Source organism: Pavona decussata, unplaced genomic scaffold (assembly GCF_977016875.1).
Source record: "Pavona decussata unplaced genomic scaffold, jaPavDecu1.1 SCAFFOLD_273, whole genome shotgun sequence".
Taxonomy (NCBI): domain Eukaryota; kingdom Metazoa; phylum Cnidaria; class Anthozoa; order Scleractinia; family Agariciidae; genus Pavona; species Pavona decussata.
This window is the reverse complement of record NW_028145675.1, coordinates 597501-617064: the sequence shown is the minus strand read 5'-3', so window position 1 is coordinate 617064 and position 19564 is coordinate 597501. Positions and strand designations below refer to the sequence as shown.

Here is a 19564-nt window from a genome sequence, read left to right as displayed (position 1 = left end):
GGCTGAGTTGCTCGAAGCATGGTTAGCGCTAACCATTGGTTAAGAGGTATTAAAACCTATAGGTTGTCATGGCATTTAACCATGGTTAGCGCTAACCATGCTTCGAGCAACTGGGCCCAGGAACTCTTCAATTTCCACCCTTTTAAATGTCGAGTACTTCTTAGAAGTTATTCTTTCGATTTACCGCTTCAAAATGGTTAATTTTCCGTTTGAAAACTGCACACTTGAGTCCACAACATGTTAACAATATGGCCGCCACAAATTCGTCAGTACAATAGAATTTGATACATGTAAAACGAGTTAATAATTGAAAGCCGGCAGCACGTAAGAAATGTCAATCAATCCGTGCATACCTCGTTTACCACGAACAAATGAACGTCGACCCCGGCCCGTAAAATGCACTCGTTAAAATGTCCGCCATATTTAGGAACTAATTATAAGGCTCATATAATTCGTGCAGGCCGCTTTGTTCGATGCACAGAAACAACTTTGATCGTTTGCAGATGAACTAATATAAAGTACGAGCCTCACTTCGTCTGCAGAATGTTTATCGTTGTCATATCGGGAGAAAAGCGAGATGAATAAAAAAACAGATCGAAAGTGACGCGTTCTCTCGGCTTCACCCGCGCCGGAACATTAATGTTTGATAATACTTGATATCTGATATCAAACTTGAAGTACTGTATTTTATGATGTTTGGTAACCCTGCGAGGTATTCTCCTCCCCTATTGAATTTGTATTTTTGAGCTGCGTGTTTTAGTCTATGTTTTAATATCTCCAACTTTTGTATTTTGTTCTTATGTAACAGTTAGAGTAGGGAGTGTAAATAAAAAAAAATGTCAAATGTGAAAAAAAAAAGAAAATATTCGTGCATACCTTGTTTACCACGGACAAATGAACGTCGACCCCGCCATTGTAAGCTTACAGTCAAACCGGATGTTCTTTTCCGCGCAACTTGCAGACTTCCGTTGCGACATTGGTAATTTGATTGGCAGTTTGCTCCGAGCAATTTGCACAGTGGCGCGAACAATTTTCAACCGAGCTGGTCGAAGTCGCCGCGCTAATTCATCGACAAAGATGTGTCAGGTTCTTGTTCGACAGATATGCTAGCTTTTATGTTGATAAAGCAATCGATGATTATCACAAGCTACCCAAGAGGGTCGCAACGGTGATTCCGTATTTAAAACAGCTTCAAGCTGAACAAGTGAGACTCGCGTACAAAGATCTGCAACTTGCATTTATTGGAAGTTACACAAATATTGATCCCGCCGAATGTTTTTACACATGGCAGAAATGATTAGAAATGCGGTTGCCTGTGGTTCTGATCTGTACAGACGCGTGGAGCTAAAAGTGAGAAAAACTGATTCGCCATTTCTGTTGCAAAAGAGAGGTTTAGGGCGACAGAAACGAACGCGGGATATATTTACGTCCTGGTGGAAAAAGCACGTGCTCAACTTTGGAGCCAAAGACTCTTGCTTTTCCCTCGAGTAGTGGTTCAGAATTTGGCAAAATAAGCGACTGGAAGACCTCGATGTCTCAGTTACAGTAAGCTAGCTATCGAAACGCATATTCGGGAACATGGTCGCTAGGATTTGCTCACTTCTTGTGAACAGTTAGTGTAAATTAGCCATTGTGATTGGGCCTAGATTACATTGCTGTGTTTCTGCCGCGCTCTCAGACTTCTCGGAGTGAGTAGATTCATTTGATACAGTCTGTAGAATTGTTGTTGTTATTACATGTGATTGTTTACACGATTTGATATTTTATGCGATTTAATATTTGCGTTGCGTGACTCTAATCCCTTCATGTTATTTGCGGTTGATGTTTTTCTCTATTAAGAATAATATTTGTAGTGCTGACCAAAGAAGACTGTTTGCGTTTTTTATGAGGTTTTCATTCGTGAGGGACTCTTCAGGGGTAACGGTAATTTTCTCGAAAGTAAAATCCAGATCGTTTCTCAGAATGTCGCCAATTGTTGAACCAGAAGAACGATTGGCGATGTAACAAATTCACTCGTCGACAAGAGACTGCCGAATTTCTGAAGTTTGAATACTTGGTTTCTTTGTCTTGCAATGTTCTACAAACTCGACAACTTCGGGTGTTGAAACTGTTCGATCTTTTCAACCTGCAGGTTTACCCGGCAACAAGGTTCCAGTTTGCAAAAACTTATTTACAATGTTGTAGCGGTTTTTCTTGAAAGGGCAACACGTTCAGGAATTGCTGCTTGTCTAACACCTGACGACCACAAGGCAATAATTTCCTCCCTTTTTTCAACCGAATTCGTTTTACTGCAATTGATTTTAGCCATTTTTTAGCGCCGGTTGAAATGTTTCACAGATCGCGCGTTAGACAGTCCAACAGTGAATCGGACCTGAAAATTAGAATTTGTTCCCGCCGGTTGCAAATTGATAGCGCCAGTTGCAAATTTCTTCCAGCAGACGATCCCAAGGGTAAAATTTCCTCCCTTTTTGAACCGAAGTCGTTTTTCTACAATTGATATAAGCCAATCTTGACCGTACTTTTTTTTAGCGCCGGTTGAAATACTTCAGAGATAGTCCAACAGTGAACCGGAACTGAAAATTACAATTTGTTCGCGACGGTTGCAAATTGATCGCGCCAGTTGCAAATTGCTCCGAGCAAACTGCCAATCAAAATACCAACATTGCGACGGAAGTTTGCAAAGTTGCGAGGAAAAGAACATCCTGTTTGACTGTATAATTATAATTATAATTCCGGCGCGGCTGAAGTCGAGAGAACGCATCACGTTGCAACAGAACAGGAACGTCAGTTGACAACGGCGCGCACATCAACAATGCCTGTATCGCCCATATATGGTCGAAATAGACTCGTGTCCAGACTATTCCGCGAGCTCTCGCGTCTTCAAATGCGGCTTCAGCCGCGCCGGAAAATTGTAAGTTTGACTTGTATTGGCATGAACAATGCAATTAACATTCGTTTATTTGAGGATAACAATAAACCAATATACCGTTTACATCTCTTCAATATTTTTAAGTGTTGGCTTCAAATTATTTTACTACAAATGCATGGCAGTAAAAAACAAAGTTTATACTTTGAAGATGGAGGATTTATAAGCAGTAAGAATTTGAACTAAAACAGTGAACTTGTATTTAAATCATTTTCTGTCATGACATGATTACGTCATGAGGAAATGTAAAATTATGTTCATAGAATCTCAAAACTTTAGAGAAAGAAAAATAACGATAGTCATAACTAATCTTTTGGACGGGCAATTTAAGTTTTTTTCCAAAACATACACCCGCAAATAATTATCTTTCTCTTATGTACCCTGAACATCCGATGTGAGCACTCTTAACCGACCGCAAAACGGTAATTTTTAATTCGTGTGCGTGTGAAATTTTACTAACCTGTAAAAACCTTTTTCCAAGGAGCCAGTGATAAAGTTGCTGATCTTTTTCAAGCACTGACAACTCTGCTTTTCTGTTTGAGCATCTGGAGAATCATGATCGCTCATTTTGACTCGTTTGTTTGTAGCTTTCTAAGCAGCTGTATTCGCACAATCCGCCGTATACCGGTACCTACAAACTTTTTTATTAAACTTATAGGAAGGTTGCAAAGGGAGGGTCGTGATCCCGTTTCATGCACGAATTTGAACAAAATTTCCGCATCACGTATACTTTTAATGAAGTTTCACGAGTTGCGAATTTAAATGGACATAAACTTCCGGCTCTTACCTCATCTTGTATCAGAAACGAAGGAGCAAAGAGACCAGGGTCATAAGTGGAGGAAGAGGCTGTGTTTGTTCAATAATAGTAAAGTTTTGACGGCTTACTGATAGTTTTCATCAGGCGATGAGGTAGACAGGTAAGTGACGCGGTAACGTTAAACACGATGGTAATGTTGTTGATGTCTTATAACCCTCTTATGTGGATACCTTTCTTAACCCCACTGGCGTACCAGTGAGTCTCGTTCAATAAACGTTATCTCGACTATCTCTTCTTAAAGTGGATATTGGGTGGTCGAGTATGCGTGCTCTCGATAAATTACCATAAATTACCACACGATGTAAATGTCGATCGAATTAACCCTTATCTTGTCTGAGGGGAAGTAATAGTCAGAAATAGGAAATAGCTGCACGGTAACAAACACAAAAGCGTAGCGACCAACTCATTCAAGGAGATATTGGTCTATTGGTAAGGAGGCAGCGTTCTAAGTGACAAACAAATAACTCTGCCAGACCGAGTTTGAATTGATCTTGATAAGGAATTGATCGCATTGCTGATCAATATGTTTCTTATACGAGTGGAGTTAACGATTGTTTAAACATAACTCATCAAGTGTTCGGATGCCGAATAAAGCCCCGGCCGCTCTGGCTACGGGAGGTTCTTAAAATTGTATTGCAGTCTGCTACCTTTTATTTGGGTAAGCCCTTTACTATTAGTCAATTATTTCAGTTAGGAGAATTTGGAACGATCATGTTTCCCAGCTAGGTCAGCGCGAACTAGTCATGCGTGCAATTTTCAGGATATGGAGAAATTAAAGTCAGCTCACCGCATAATTTATTACAATCGGCAGAGTGATCAAACCAAACATTTGTAGGTTTACCGGTCTATGAGCTGACTACGCCCCTGAAAGCCAATAAAATGGTAGTGCGTTCCTTTAGATAAAGCCGCGTAAAAGTAACAGTGACGAAGGGTTAGTTTATGGCAACAACTTAGACGTGAAATTCCACTATTTTGTTGCAAAGAGAGCGACTATTCAACAGTGCACTGTTCAACTTTGACTGATTTGTTTGTAATGCAACTTGAGCTTAAAGTAGTGGGGCCAGGATTTTTTAACTGGACATCTCCGCTTAGAACTAGCCGTAGATGTTGGAAACAGCTAACCGAGTTAGGATAATAACTAACTCTGGAGGAGAGAAACTTTTGCTTACGAGGCGTGCTGATAACAAGATGGCGCCGTAAACCTTTCGATGAAGACAAGGGAAGGAGAAAAGTTGGCGAATATTCTGCAACGCACATACCTTCATGACCAGAACTGAAAGGACCGTGGAAACTTAAGAATAGATGACTTTTGATATTCCAGGACACGATATAAAACCCAAATAGAAAGAAGAAGACGGAGCACAGAAAAACGTGGCCAACAGGCATGGTTGCGCATAAGCTTAAGAGAATCAAATGCCTTGTCAATTTTCCGTAAGAATTTGATAAACTTTTGTTATGATAAGTTTAAAGTTGATTTTTTTTAACTCTTTACCTTGTATTTTACCTGATTGATCCATTTGTGTAACTTTTAAGATAATTTTATTACTTAATTCATTCTATACTGACTTGTTCGTAATGTAATAATAGGTGGCTTATTTTTAAGGGGTCTGATACTCTGTTTTAAGCCTACCTCAGATTGAACGGTTGATTTGATTTGATTATAAATCTGAAACTTGACTAGAGATTAAATAAAAGATTACTGAATTCCCCTTGAACAATTCCCGAATTATGGTGCTGACTGCATCTACTTATTGGCATTTTTATTTAACGAACTTAATGTTGCTATTTCTGCTATTTTAGCTCGACGAAGCACATCCTTTCCAGGTTTAAACTGATAACACTTGAGGTTGCGGAAAAGATCGACTTTGGTTGCAATTAAGGCGGAAAGTGTGCCAACAGCCATACTTGTGTGAGCCTCGATTTTGTTCTTTCTCACCATCTAAAACATCCTCTCACAATCGGCGTTGCTGTGTGGTATTATTGTGGCTACATTGTCATCGTGTAATGTAAGTAAGAAAGAAAGTAAGTAAGTCCATTTTCCGTAATGGTTCGGAATGCCGAAGGTTCACCACGACAGGTTGACGAGATCTCAGTCGGCTCTATTCGTACGGAAGATCCTTATATTCAATTCAAAATGGCTTCCGCGTCTCTCATGCGTGGATTTTCAAGGTGGCAGTTTGTGGTTCTAGGAAGGAAAACACAGGTTTTCAATACTGTAAATCAAAAAACAACTTCTAAGGAACACTCGGCTGCTTAAAAAGGGGAAATCAGTGAGTTCATAGCGAAGAAATTCTTGTTTGAGATTGTGTCAAGGCGAAACATGTGTGATAGAGGATAAGATCTGCAAATTATCACATGAGCTGTAGACGTTCTCGGAAATTTTTGTGCGTTCCTGGGAATCCACTTTACAAAATACTACAGGTTTGAATGTGAATTTTACCGTGCTCTATGTTAAATTGATCGGTTTGTCATATTTCAAATAGCTTTCACGAAATTTTCGAAAAGTGTACTCAGTTTAATAGAGTCGAGAAATTGTGCTTTAGTGACTTAGACTGCAAGCAGTCCCTTTCTGGTCAGTCGAGATGGTGCGCCCACAGCGCAGCAAGACTGGAGCGAGGAGAAATAAATGAGAAGAGACTTTTTTACGCCTCTCCCCAAGCCCCCCTCCGCTCGTTTGCTCCAGCGTTTTCACGCTTGGCTATTTCGCGCGACCTCTCGACTATCCAGAAAGGGACTGCTTGCAGTCTATTAGTGACTCGCAGTTCGCTTGGATCGGTCGCCTTCGCGAAGCTTCAATCGAGGCAAAAATTAAACGAATTTGCTTTTCACAGGCGTAAACACAGGTCTGTCTGAATAAATTTTTCAATTAAGAAAGCTTATCGTCTTTTTATTTGTGTGTCTTGATTCACGGAATTTCTGCACCATACGATCTTATGTAAACCACGGGAGAGCCAAACCATATCTATTACTGTCCCCTGTGTGTTAAAGTGTAAACAAACCGTCGTCGTCTACATCACGGATAGATTGGATGGTTACAAAGCTTCCCAATAACTCTTTAACTAGTTTCGTTATACAGTCTCGAACCTTGTGAATCATTGGCTCTTCACATTCTAAAAGCGCAGTACGGTGAATCAAAGACTAACAGTACACTATGTACAAAAAGCATATACACCTTAGTTGTGGGGTCATCTAACTGTTCTACTAAAGTTGCCACCTTAGACTTTTTCTGTCCTTTTCAGAAGACTTTTCTTCTCCACACGACAAAAAGTATGACTTCAACGCATCATATTGCCTGAGAATTCTATTTATACATTTCATGTGAAAGCCAGCGAGTGCTGCTGTGTTCAAGTTAAGATTTTCCTGGTTTCAACATTGCAGAATTCTCCGTACCCCTTGAAAATTTTCCTTTCTCTTAGAACTTTTGTCAAAGTGATGGTAGAGATCTGTAACTAGCTGTTCCACGTCTACCGACAATTGGCTTGCTGCCTTTTTACCACATAAATGGGCCAAATGGTACGTGCAACCAACAGGATATACGTCTGTGCTAGACTTAGCTATTCTGGTGAAGATGTTGTTATTTTTGCCCATCATAACTGAGGCATCGTCACTGAAAAATGCTATGCATTTGGTCAAATTGACGCCATATACTTTCATCATTTCATCTATTTTTTCGAAGGTGTTTTCTGCTGAAGCCTGGTTGCAAACTGCAAAGTCGAGAAACGCGGTTGTGACAAGGCCAGAGGATGTATCCATGTATCTAAAAAAATAAAAGCAGAGGACAAAACAAAATCAAAATAAGAGTTGCTTGTTACTAAAAGCGCAGAGTAATGGGTAGGCTCCCATAAACACCTTAAATATTGCTACCAGTAGCTAAAATCAGATTTTATAACATTTACCTAAACAGTAGTGGGAAGATTCAATTCAATTCAATTCAATTCAATTTTATTCACACTTATAACAACGAAATACAATATATTTTATAGGAAGAAAAAAAATTAAATGTGCAGAGCAATTTATTTAGTGATTTTACATTCTACGGAAGAAGTGCTTGTGGCCAAAGGAGCAAGGCTTTCGTGTTGGCCACTACCTCAGTGCAGTTAAATAAGATAGGGGGAGATAGAATTTATAATACTGGTTGAAGAGCTCTGCTAGTTAAATTAGGCTTAGGCGAGGAAAACACAACAGTAAGGAAAAAAAGTATTTACAGCAAATATCTAAGTATATAGTATACGTTAATTTTTTTTACTAGATTGAGGTGTCATGGCGGCCGGACGCATCCACTAGCGCTCCACCAAAATCTCGATTAACATTGCCGACCTCACTTAAAGGGGAAGAAAGTTGAATAGTTTACTCGCTTAAAATGAGCTTAACTTTAGAAAGTTTAAGAGAAGTTTGGAACAAAGAATTCCTGCTGAACATCCGCAGTGAAATTCGCAAGGAGTTCGACTCTCTCAACGCAAGCGTTCGCAACTTAAACCGAAGATTCGATGAGCTTGAAAAAGCGCACAACTTTATTTCAACGAAATATGACTCTGTGATGGAAGCAATACAAGCTTTGAAGAAGCAAAACCAAAGTGTAGAAAACCAGATTCATACGATTGAGGAAAAAGTAAGTGCTTTGAACAGCAACGGCTATGATGTCGAAGTCAAATTAGATGAACTCGAGCAGTATTGACAAAGAGTTTGCCTTGAAATAACAGGCATACCTATTGTACCTGATGACAATCCGGTCTTACTGGTGCAAGAAATGTCAGCGATCATGGGCGTTGATCTCGACAAGAAAGATATTTCGATCGCACACCGTTTACCACCAACAAAGAAGATTTTTTAATCTTCGTCACTACTTCCATCTGTAGCAAAGCAATATTGATTGCTTTTCAAAGATTCTATTAAATGCTCTATCAAGTGTTTCCTTTACTATGGAAGTGGTTTTTGTTGTAAGGGTTGACAATAAAAATACATATAGGCATCAGTTAGTTTCAATTCCAGGCAGCCTTTGGAAGTTACGAAGTTACGGTAACAGCGGATTGTCAGGGAAACTCGGCAAAATTCTGTCTTCTAATATGACGGCCTTACTCCGTCTTGATCTCGCCTTTAACAAATTGTCTGGCACAATTCCTCGCGAAAGTCTAGTAAGAATAAAGTCTTTGGTAAAGATACAACTTTGCTGTCAAATGGGGGAGGCTCTTACTGGAGAAATTTCAAGCGATATCGGAAACTTAACGGAACTTCAAGTTCTCAGTCTAGGATAAAACAAAGTGAATGGTTCAATACCAGAGAGTATTGGGAGGTTGAAAAAGCTGTGGTTTTTGGATCTTGAAACTGCTTCACTGAGTGGTGGATTTGAAAACCTGTTCAGCCTGTTATCTTTACGTTATTTGCATGTTTCTCTTGCTGGACTACAAGGAACTCTACCAGATGAATTTGGGCTTTTCTTTCCTGAGATGATTCAATGTCTCTTGCCTGGAAACCATTTTACTGGACAAATTCCTTCAACCGTAGGTAACATGACAAAGTTACAGCATTTAGACTTAGCAAATAACAATCTTTCGGGACGAATCCCCAAAAGCATAGGCTCATTACCTGTGCTTCAAGTCGCCGACTTCAGTGAAAATCAGTTTACATCATTGGAGTCGGGTTTAAAGTTTCATTACCATTCAATGGAGGTACTATCGTTAGCTGGCAATCACAAGCTCGCAATGAACTTCAATGGTCTCTTAGAAGCACTAGAGCCAATAAATATGTCATTGCGCATCCTCAACATAAGCGATTGCAATTTTTTTGGCAAGATCTCCACAAAGCTCTGGGACTTCAGGAACGTAATCCTATTGGATTTAAAGAACAACAGATTATCTGGAGAGCTACCAAAACCAACGGACAACTTCTTTATGGTACTTCTTCATTTCCATGCATCCGCGAACAATCTTTCGGGAGAAATTCCAGCACAATTTGCCAGGCTACAAATGTTGCAACTACTTGATGTTTCAGAAAACCCTCTCATGCAAGATACTGACATGGATGAGAAAAACCTACCGAAATACATGAGAATTGATTTTACAACTTTAACGCGCAGAAATTCATCAGACAATTTCAAATGTCCCAATGCTCGTCTCAATTACAATGACGGACTGGTGGTTTTAGACCCTAGATATTATTTTTACCATTTTTGTATTTGCGATATTGGATATTATGGTTCAGGCAAAGACTGCTTGCCATGTAAAAAAGGTGCTGTGTGCGAGAACCAAACGCTTCATGATCAACGCATGGTTCTGAAAACGGGTTATTGGCCATCATCTGGGGCCGATAACAACGTAACTCATCTGGTGGAATGCTCACAAAAATTAGGCCGCAGCTTACCAGAAAACACACCATGCAACCCAACAGGCACTTGTGATTGTGGTATTGAATGGCTAAAGGATGACAAGATGGCAGAGACCAGACCAGTAACAGTTTGCAACGCGTCTTGTCTTTGCCGTGAAGGTAGCAAAGATCGATTTTGTTCACTCTGCGAGGATGGCTTTTATAAGCAGGGAATCCGATGTTACCGCTGTCCCAAGACCAACAGCAGCGCTTACATCTTAGCAGCTCTTGTTTTGACCATGGTTATCTTAGCCCTTGCTTTTTTCCTGTACAAAAAGCAGCGCCTTCTCTCTGTTTTGATCGCCTTTGCCCAAATCATTATTTTGTTTGTGTTATCCGCGTTTCGGATCATTCCAGGATGGTTTCTTGAACTGAATACACTTGCCGTTGTCGTTGGTTTGGTCGGAAGAGGGAAGGCCTCTCGAGGAATTCTAAAGACCAGCGTATTTTATTTACAAACCATGGATGCACTGGTTTCTAACACTGACAGTATTTGGCCATCGGACGTAATTAAAGCTCAACGTTACATGAGCAGCGTGTTTAACCTTCATTTTTCAGGATTTGCATGTGTGTTTCCAAGCCTTTTCACTCCACTTGGCGATCTTTTACTGCTCATTCTCCTCCCTGTCGTTTCCATTTCATGTTTTTGGCTGTACTTTGCCCTTGGGCGTGTTCTTCGAAGGCTATGGAATCCACTTGAAAGACTATTTCCATCGCGAAACAGCTGTTTGCAGCTTTCTATCATATCTCTTAACCTCACTTATTTTCCTATTGTAAAGAAAACAGCTTCCGTCTTAGCTCCCTGTGATGAAGATAGCAGCTACCTGTATTTACGCGAGGCACCGTGGCAGGAATGCGAAGGGCATGTTTACACAATCCTTCAGGCGTTAGCCTGGCTTGCCTTGATCTTCTATGTGTTTGGTGTACCGTTTGGAGTGTTTCTGCCCCTTCTGTGGATAAATGTTCCAACTAGAAATGAACCGGAAACCTTAGATAGAGATGAACAAGAGACAGCGGATAGCTGGCTGGGTTCTATCTACCTTCCATACAAGAAACAGTTCCAGCCTTATTTTGAGATACTCTTCGTGGTAAGGCGGATGTTAGTTGCATTCTCGCTTTCTTTTATCCCGCAGACATCGTCCTATCAAACGACCGCAGTTTGCTTCGTTCTTTTGGCTAGTCTGTGTTTCCAGGTCTTCTTCAGGCCATTTGTCGATTCGTACCAAATTATCCCTTTGGAAAACACAGCGGAGACTTTGGTTCTTTTAACTCTGCACTTCTCGTTCATGAACGTCAGATACGTTCTTCTAAATCCAAACTCGATCACGTCTATCGTCTGGATACTTTTAGTGGTCAACTTAATTGTATTCTGCCTCCTAGTCATTTCTGTAATCGCGCTACTTGGAAGAGTGACCGATGCCGTACATGACAGGGAAGAAGCATCTGCTGAGAATGTACCGCAAGAACCAGACGATGAAGTTTCGTCTTCGTCAGTGCTGGTTGACCAGGACGGACCGCAGACTACTTAAACCTCTTAAGCCCGTTTTCTTGATTAAGTCCCGATTTGTTGATGTGTAGACTGCGAGGAGTCCCTTATATTTTTCTGATGGTAAAGCGAGCGACCCACGCATTTGATTTACATATTCCACCCCGATATCACTTCAATACTCAGTTCTCAGTAGTCGGTTAACAGCCGAACCCGAAACGAATGGACACTGGGGACCTAACGTGAGTATCAGGCCTTAGGTGGGGCCGTTAAGAAGGCAAGAAACGCCTCATACTCGGGGGGGGGGGGGGGGGGGGGGTGTCATACTTTCTTGTCATCGTACAGTCGAACCTCTCCTTACGGACACCATTGTAATACGGACACCTCTCTAATACGTACAGTTCACCTGGTCCCGGGAAAATGCCCAAACATTCTTTGTAAAAATAACCTCTATAATACAGACCCTCTATAATACGGACTCTCTATAATACGGACAACGGACACGAAATCTCGGCCCCAGAGGGAAAATTCGCACAAACTTAACCTCTTTATTACGGGCACTCCAGTGATGACAGTTCTTATTCAACACGATTTCCTGTTTGTCGTTACATTACAGACTTCTTTAACGCAAAATGAATCAATAACAAAGAACTTTCATTAAATACTCTACTATGTTAGTGTTCGCTACACTTGTTGCTGTTGTATTATGTTATTGTTCGGAAACTGTATTATAGTTTGCCATATGTTTTTGGAATTGTACAGCTTGTATTGTAATGATTTGTACTGTCCATTAAACAATTTAAGTGCACCTCGAAGACTTGTTTGGGCCAGTTTTGACTTAAAGAACACTTAATACCATCAATGGAGCCTTTAAAATGACGTAATCTTCATGACCTCTATAACACGGACACTTCTCTAATACGGACACTTTGCTCTGTCCCTTCGGTGTCCGTATTAGAGAGGTTCGACTCTACTTGCACGGCATTGCTGCCCCGGACTCCGCGCGAACAATTCACTTTCTGAGCAAGTTAACCGTTACGGACCAAATTCTAACCGGCCCAGGCTTTGGAAAACAAGGACAACATAACAAAAATGGATACTGATTGGAATACAGTGGAATCTCTCCTTACGGACACCTCTATAATAAGGACAGTTCACTTGGTCCCCGAGAGACCGAAATCCATATAAGGCTACTTCTCTAAAACGGACGCTTATTCCTGTCCCCTTGGTGTCCGTAATCTGAAGAGGTTGGACTGTATATCTTCCAGCAATCGTTTAAAGTTGAGATCACCTGGGTGACATTTTTATCAAATGCGAAGACATTGATCTTTGTCAGTTTTGTGTTTGTAGTAAAACCCATTTTTTTATTAAACACCCTCTCCTTTTTTACCTTCGTGGGTAAAAAAGCAGGGTTACCATGTCTCCTAATTTCCAAACTCCTTATCTTTTTTTATTTTTTTTTTAACTGCGACCAACCAACCAAGAAATATCAAAATTAGTGACGATAGCATGTACTTGTGCTATCTAAAATGACTTCCGTCAGAGGTATTCTTTAGGGTATTGAGCCGACAAAAATGAGAGGAGGTAACTGGTACCTCTCGGGGGTAAAATATTGTTTGGACCACGATCACAAAACAGAATTTTGGTACCTTTAAAGGGTTCTTTTCATAATCTCCGACAATCACTTCCGTCACGGTTACATGGCAACCCTCCCCCCTCCCCCCTCCTCCCCTCCTCCCTTCCCCGGGCGAGCAAGTGGTTCGTGCAAGACTGTTGTGCGAATTCCTCGTGTAATCCTTGCATCGCGCCCCACATCAGCCACCTTAAAAAACCACGACAGCAACAATTAAAAATGCAAATTTACGCGCTCTTAAAGTGCCTATAAAGTAAAAATTTTTTTGCGTTTTTCTGAAGGTGCTTTTTTAGTCGTACAAAGTAGCCCAAAATGAGAAAAATAGTGTCCCGGCGACTGGGAACTAGTTTAGCGTTAGATGACGTACGAAATGCCCCAGAGAATTGTTAACAACAAATCTTGCCTTGTTGTTACACAGAATCAACCACTCGTTCAACTCGTTCAATGTGGCCGAATTATCCAGGAATCGAATTGTTAGGAACGGCGTTCAAGGTGAAAACGAGAGTGAAGTGAAAGATTTCTCCATCGTGTTCTCACGTTCTTCCCAAGAATTTGGTTTTGTTTTGCAGAGGAAAGCAAAGAAATGCAGGGCCACAAGATTACTAATGCGTGTAACCACTATTATGTGCATAGCCTTGATATTGTTATTATAGCAGGTGCAGAGCGATATTATTTTGCTCATTAAACATTCTTAAGCTCTACTACATTCAATCGTCTCCTGCATCCTTCCGTTCCTCCTCCTCACGTGTAATGTTTGCATCCCAATTTCAAGAATTTCTAAAGCTAAAAGTACGGAGACTGGTCATTGCTGTCTTTTTATTACCTGCTTGAGTTGATAACATCGAGCAAACCGATTCACTTAATGGTTATAACCTGACGGTGGTTGACTATGCACGGGATGTGTAGTGTCTAGTAGCTATGTCAATCATAATATATCCCTCCCCCTCCCCCGGATGAGATGCTATTTCAACTTTAATCTCGTACCCAAAGTCTTCAGGCTTTTTGGTCAGCGGGGCAACGCCGGAAAGACTCTGGGGACATCGAAAAAATTCAATTTTTTTGATTGGCTGTTCCGTAACGGTTTCCATTGTTTTACTGCAGAAATCCTGCGGTAATAAAATTCGATGTCCCCAGAGTCTTCCCGGCGTTGCCCCGCTGACCAAAAAGCCTGAAGACTCTGGGTACGAGATTGTTTTAAACTTTGGTTACACAACTTGAAGTGACCAGGACACGTCCACCACTGCACAGGAGACCCCAAATTATTACTAAGTCCATCACAAGTTAACCAACATATAGTGACAAGGAGGCTACTCCCTCGGATGGGACGCCATTCCATCAAAGAATACTCAGCACTCGGAGTATAAATATGGTGTAAGTGTAGCTTTGTGGCTTTTTATATCAAACACAAGACACAGTGTTTCATCTCATATCACACACAGAGAAGAGAGTTGAAAATGTGACATGCAGCGGAGTATTTTTGACCAACTTCGAGGTTTTTGATATTGTGTTCTCAAACTCATTAATAATTCATCAAGAGAAAACAAAGAAAATCATTACCGTGACCGTGGTTTGGATATGTGATCCTAATAATATTCCCATAAAATTTTGCCAACTTTAGCCTTGAATTTCTCCAAGAATTATTGATCATTTGAGAAGCCATATCAAACACTCGAAAGCGTGTTTCATCAGATATCCAAACACCTCGAAGTCGTTTAAAAAAACTCGGCTGCGCCTCGTTTTTTCAACCTGCTTCTCAGTGTTTGGATATCTGATGAAACACTCTTCCTCGTGTTTGATATATTACATGAAACACTGTGATGAGTGTTTGACATAACTTCTCAAACAAACTGATTTTAAAGGGGAAATTAAGGATGCAAAAACGAGGAGTTTTTCATCAGAAATCCAAACACATCACGGTGCATGATTTCTTTTGTCTTTTGAATTATTAATGAGTTTGAGAAGTGCCATTTAAAATTTACACCAATAACTCCACAAAGACAAAACCTCCGTCAGACAAGTCTAAAATTTCTACATTTATTTACACTCAAAAGAAAATTCAAAAAACAACTGCAATGCTAAAATTCTACTGTCGTAGTTTTTTTTTTAAACAAGATGTAACAGACAAAGACTGCACGAACAATGCAAGTTCCTGAACCCTCTGCATCTGTAGCCTACATGGCTGGAGGGATTGTTCGCATAGTGGAAAAGTTTAGGTGTTGTACCATTCATTGTCATGACTTGCCACCAGGACCCAGTTGTTCAAAGCCCGATTAAGCTAATCCTGGATTAATGTGAACTTTGATTCAAGTTTAATAACTAATCAATGAACACTCTTTAAAAGAAATTTTCTTCCCTAGTATTGACTTGGATTTTGCTTTACTAAGAGCTTAAAATTAGCCTTTAAAAACATTTTTAATGAATGGCATGAACACCTCAGTTAATTTTTAATCGGGGATTAGCTTTAATTGGCTTTGGAACAACCAGACCAAGAACTTTGCCTTAAACAGAAAGCTCCGGTATAAAAGGGCCATTCTCACCTTCAGCTGTCGATCAACCATCAGAGCGAAGGGAAACTGACAAACAACATCTGCAACATGCATCTTTTTCTTCAGCTATTATTGGCATAATTGGCTTAGTTTTCAGAATAAACCCTGTTAAACGGATTAGAAACCGATGTCTTATATTGCTGGGGTGATATAATGAGACTTAGCGGCCCATTTTTTGCACGGGGCGCTTGAGTCAACAATGTGCCACAAAGGTTTGAAAGGAAGGAGGGGCTTGCCCTTTTATAGCAGAACTTCTTGTTTAACCTTTGTACGAACAATGCCACCAGCTATGCAAGCTAAAGGCTCCACGATCTCCGATGCCAAATCCAGTGAATTAGAAGATCTGAAAATCAGTGAGTCACAGACTTGGCAATGTTCAAATCTTGACACTGCTTTTCCCCTTATATTCCTGTCTCTGTAACCATTGACCTTGGCAGTCCATTCCACCCAGAAATGACACAATCGGACTGGGATGGCAGCCGATGGAGACCAATCTCCATCCCCCGATTTCTTTTTCAAACATTTTCGATTTTTAATGAGCTGTGTGGCTTCTGTTCTTATCCTGGCCCGTTCGTCTTTTCCTCGTTATGTTTTCTCACCTGAGAAAAAAGGAGTTTGTCATTAGTTGCAGAGGCACAAGGGGCAAATAATAGTACCATGGAATTATTTCAGCTGCTAAATTGTTCATTAAAAGCATCTAAGTTTTTAGTTGTGGTACCAAAGTTTCCTTTAGTTAGCCATCTTTTAAGAAAATTTCAAATACAATTTTAAACTATGTCCGTCCAAATAGACACATTAAAAGACACCCTCAGACTTGCAGAGTATTCACAGATGCCTCAGAATTCCCAATCATTTGCTAGGATATTTAATTCAAAGAACTTTTCAAGATGGTATGAAAATGAAAAGGACTAACAAAATACTGCTAGAGGGTGACTTTATAACTTACAAGAACTCTCTAAAAAAAAACAGAGTAAAGTTAGTATCCCTCGGTTTCCGGTCGCTACTTACAATCTTGATGATATGTTCGCGCGACTGCTGCTCACTCCCACGGCAACTTTGTTCTTCGTAAGGAGGATCGATCGTAACATCATCCATGACAACAATAGTATGTCCTCTCCACTTCACATCATTAAACCTGCGAGAGAGCAAATATTAATCGACACTATTGATTTCATGACCCACAATGACTAGAAAACAGTAAAGCAAGGGAAAACAGTTGTAAAATACTCCAGCCTCGCTCAACGTAGAACATAACTTGCAATGCAGGCGTTTTCGGGCAGCACGTGAAAACCAGATCTTGGTTTGTTGTTAAGTTGTAGCTGCCATGTTGGATTTCAAAATCTTAGTATTTTTCCCCTCCCCTCCCTCCTTTCTCTTTTGCCCTAAGGCCCACCCCATTGGTCACACTTTCTACTCTCCCCAATCTTCCTCTACTTTTACATAGAACATGACGGCTGTTGCGCTGAACCAAATAACAGACCTGCATTGCATGCTACTGTATGTAGAACAGTGGGATATATAAATGAGAACACAGCAGAACTCCAACTTATGACCAGACTCTTACTATGACAACCTCATTATTACCCAGAAGGGGGAGGGGGTGGTACTTCATATAATTGGCTAATTGGGGGGGGGGGGGGGGGGGGCTCTGCACAAATGGTTACCTTTTTCACAGTTGTAGCATGGGAAAGGGGATTAAAATTTAATATATTTTATTATCTCCCGTCTCATGGTATGGCATTTTCATCATGCATCTAGGCATTAAAATTCACCGTATCCCACAAAGTGCCTTGATTTTACACCTACCATCAAAATTATTTTAGTATAAATATTGGACCCTCTATACCATTGAAGGGCTTAATAAAAAAAAACCGTGCTAAAGTTATATATTGTGGTGGTTCAATTTTTAGTTTCTTTGCTTTATACTCATTATCCTAAATTACCATAAACAAAAACAAAATGCAACGAAAATTGAACCACAACACATATTTTTAGCTGAAAAAGTCAAATTTCTCCAAATAAGCTCCAGTTTGGCTTACAGATTTGACTTTCATGCAGAATCACGGTTTTCTGATTTTTTTAAAATCTACAGATAAGCCAATTCCTTTTTTAACCCTTTAACCCCTAATGCCAGAGACCAAATTCACCTATCTTATCCCGATATGTTTCTTAAAAAAGTGGGGAGAAGTTTTAAAATATCAAGTGTGATCATATCCTTAATTCTCATGACCTCAGGGGTTGAATAAACATTGATATTACAAGGAGAAATTTGATGCCAATCACCATTAGGGCTTAAAGGGTTAATGCTTCCACTGATTTTTTTTTTAAAAAAAAGTCATAGGCTAATTTTTTGAATTTAAGCCTCAAGGTAAAAAAAAAAAGGCACAACTATTGCATGATGAGTTTGTTTGCCAAGTCAAAGCAAATTTGACGCAATTTTGGGTTTTATGACAAGATTTCCACCTAGCATAGTTTTCAACCATGACCTTCAACCCTCTCCCAAACTTACGTTTTGTTGATAGTATCAAACAGCCGCTGTGCACCTGGTGTCACATTAACGCCTATTTTCTCCACCGCCCTTCGTTTCTGCTCAAGGGCAGTGTTGATTTTTCTTTCGATCTTGTCCAAGTCCAGGCTTGGTAGAGACTGTGCTGGCTTGGTGGACCGTTCAATGACTTCAATATTTTTCATTTGGGCCATGTTCAACATCTTTATGTCTGTGCTATTTTTCTTGGCAGTTTTGGAAGATTCTACAATGTGTTAAGGACTGCCCAGAACATAATACTTCCTTTGTGCTTAACTATAAAATGAATTCCTCCAGTTTCTGTGCGCTACCTTCAGTGCAAGCAATTTCAAAATGTGTTAAGCTTAGTTTTCACTTCCCCAGTACAAAATCTAAAGGAGCAATGAAGGGAACAGATATCTAAGTTTTCAAATTATTTGGTTGCGATCACATCCACTTACCAAAAGGACTTCCTCTTCAGCAGTAAGCTTAAGTCTTAAGCTTATTTTAAGATTAAAACAGAAAAGAAAAAAGTTTTTTTCTCGGCACCAAACAAGAGAAGCATATCTACAGATTTATCCCTTGCGGAACCAAGCCAGCCTCTAAGGACAACACTGATAATGTCAGGTCCACGTTGATTGATCAACATAAAATTTTAAAGAATTGTCGCCAGGAAATTTAATTCTTGGGCGAAATCGACTCACCACGAAGACAAAACTACGTGTGATGCTTCATCAACAAAAACACCTAATCAAGATGGAAAAGGATACTTATGATTACAACTTTGGCTCCGTAGTCAAACGCTACGACTTCTCCTTCAATCTTTTCATCGAAGCAAGTCGTGCAAACCACTTTCGTGCCTGGTGGAATATCCTTGCTTTCTTTGGCATCACCAGTCGCCATGTTCCACCGGTACCAAGGTCATGCGTAGCACGAGTTTGCGTTCTCAGTTAGCGAGAATTTCTAATTTGATCAAACCACTAAATAGTGATTTCTTTACAATTGTATGAATTTTATGCTAACTTCTTACCTACGACTGCGTTAAATGTCTAAAAAGTAGTGGTTTTCAACATCAATGCACTTTATTTATGACTTTTTATGGAAGAATTTTAAAGAATTATACCGTCTTCGAAAAAGCTTGATCGTTCCTAGTTTCTCCTTGAATGAAAATCCGCTGACAGACTACCGACTCCTCAAGATGGCGGAAGGGTTGGTAAGTCTGGATAAGTCGTTGATCTCGCATATTTAGGTTCTAACCCGAAGAACAATTTTGTTAGACCGCCATTTTTATTT

The 19564-nt window shown here is 40.1% G+C and overlaps 4 protein-coding genes and 2 pseudogenes across 6 annotated transcripts in view; 3 read left to right on the top strand and 3 right to left on the bottom strand.

The window, feature by feature from the left end:
* Positions 1–3546, bottom strand: part of LOC146455497 (patched domain-containing protein 3-like) — a 53667-nt gene extending 50121 nt beyond the window's left edge. Inside the window, exon 1 of one of the 2 annotated variants that reach the window (XM_085094255.1) lies at positions 3387–3546. In XM_085094255.1, the coding sequence (XP_084950381.1) occupies positions 3387–3493 (107 nt within the window). In that variant the 5' untranslated portion in view covers positions 3494–3546. Of the gene's footprint in view, positions 1–876; positions 977–3386 lie in introns of those variants that run through there. The other variant, XM_085094256.1, reaches the window with a different exon arrangement.
* A 178-nt stretch (positions 3547–3724) lies between these two features.
* Positions 3725–19564, top strand: part of LOC146455491 (uncharacterized) — a 43535-nt gene continuing 27695 nt past the window's right edge. The window contains exon 1 of one of the 2 annotated variants that reach the window (XM_085094262.1): positions 3725–3843. Coding sequence is in view for 1 of the 2 variants with exons in the window: in XM_085094263.1 (XP_084950389.1) it covers positions 19470–19484 (15 nt within the window). In the remaining variant the exon portion in view is untranslated. Of the gene's footprint in view, positions 3844–19451; positions 19485–19564 lie in introns of those variants that run through there. The other variant, XM_085094263.1, reaches the window with a different exon arrangement.
* LOC146455496 (uncharacterized) lies at positions 3860–7334 on the bottom strand (annotated as a pseudogene).
* On the top strand, positions 8001–8574 carry LOC146455495 (uncharacterized; annotated as a pseudogene).
* LOC146455494 (putative leucine-rich repeat-containing protein DDB_G0281931) lies at positions 8761–11696 on the top strand. Its single transcript, XM_085094128.1, has one exon. It carries the CDS (start codon positions 9188–9190, stop codon positions 11630–11632), a length of 2445 nt encoding a protein of 814 aa, XP_084950254.1. The 5' UTR covers positions 8761–9187; the 3' UTR covers positions 11633–11696.
* Positions 15235–19199, bottom strand: LOC146455493 (protein LSM12 homolog A-like). Its single transcript, XM_085094187.1, has 4 exons — positions 19042–19199; positions 18278–18518; positions 16777–16903; positions 15235–16367 (listed from the first exon to the last, which is right to left on the bottom strand). The coding sequence occupies exons 1-4, from the start codon at positions 19172–19174 to the stop codon at positions 16326–16328; spliced, it is 543 nt and encodes a 180-aa protein (XP_084950313.1). The 5' UTR covers positions 19175–19199; the 3' UTR covers positions 15235–16325.

Coding starts and splice junctions, on each gene's coding strand:
- LOC146455493 (XM_085094187.1), bottom strand. CDS start 19,174: ATGGCGACTGGTGATGCCAAAGAAAGCAAGGATATTCCACCAGGCACG. Junction 16,904..18,277: donor TTTGATACTATCAACAAAAC/GTAAGTTTGGGA, acceptor GCTCTCTCGCAG/GTTTAATGATGTGAAGTGGA. Junction 16,368..16,776: donor GCGAACATATCATCAAGATT/GTAAGTAGCGAC, acceptor CTTTTTTCTCAG/GTGAGAAAACATAACGAGGA.
- LOC146455494 (XM_085094128.1), top strand. CDS start 9,188: ATGATTCAATGTCTCTTGCCTGGAAACCATTTTACTGGACAAATTCCT.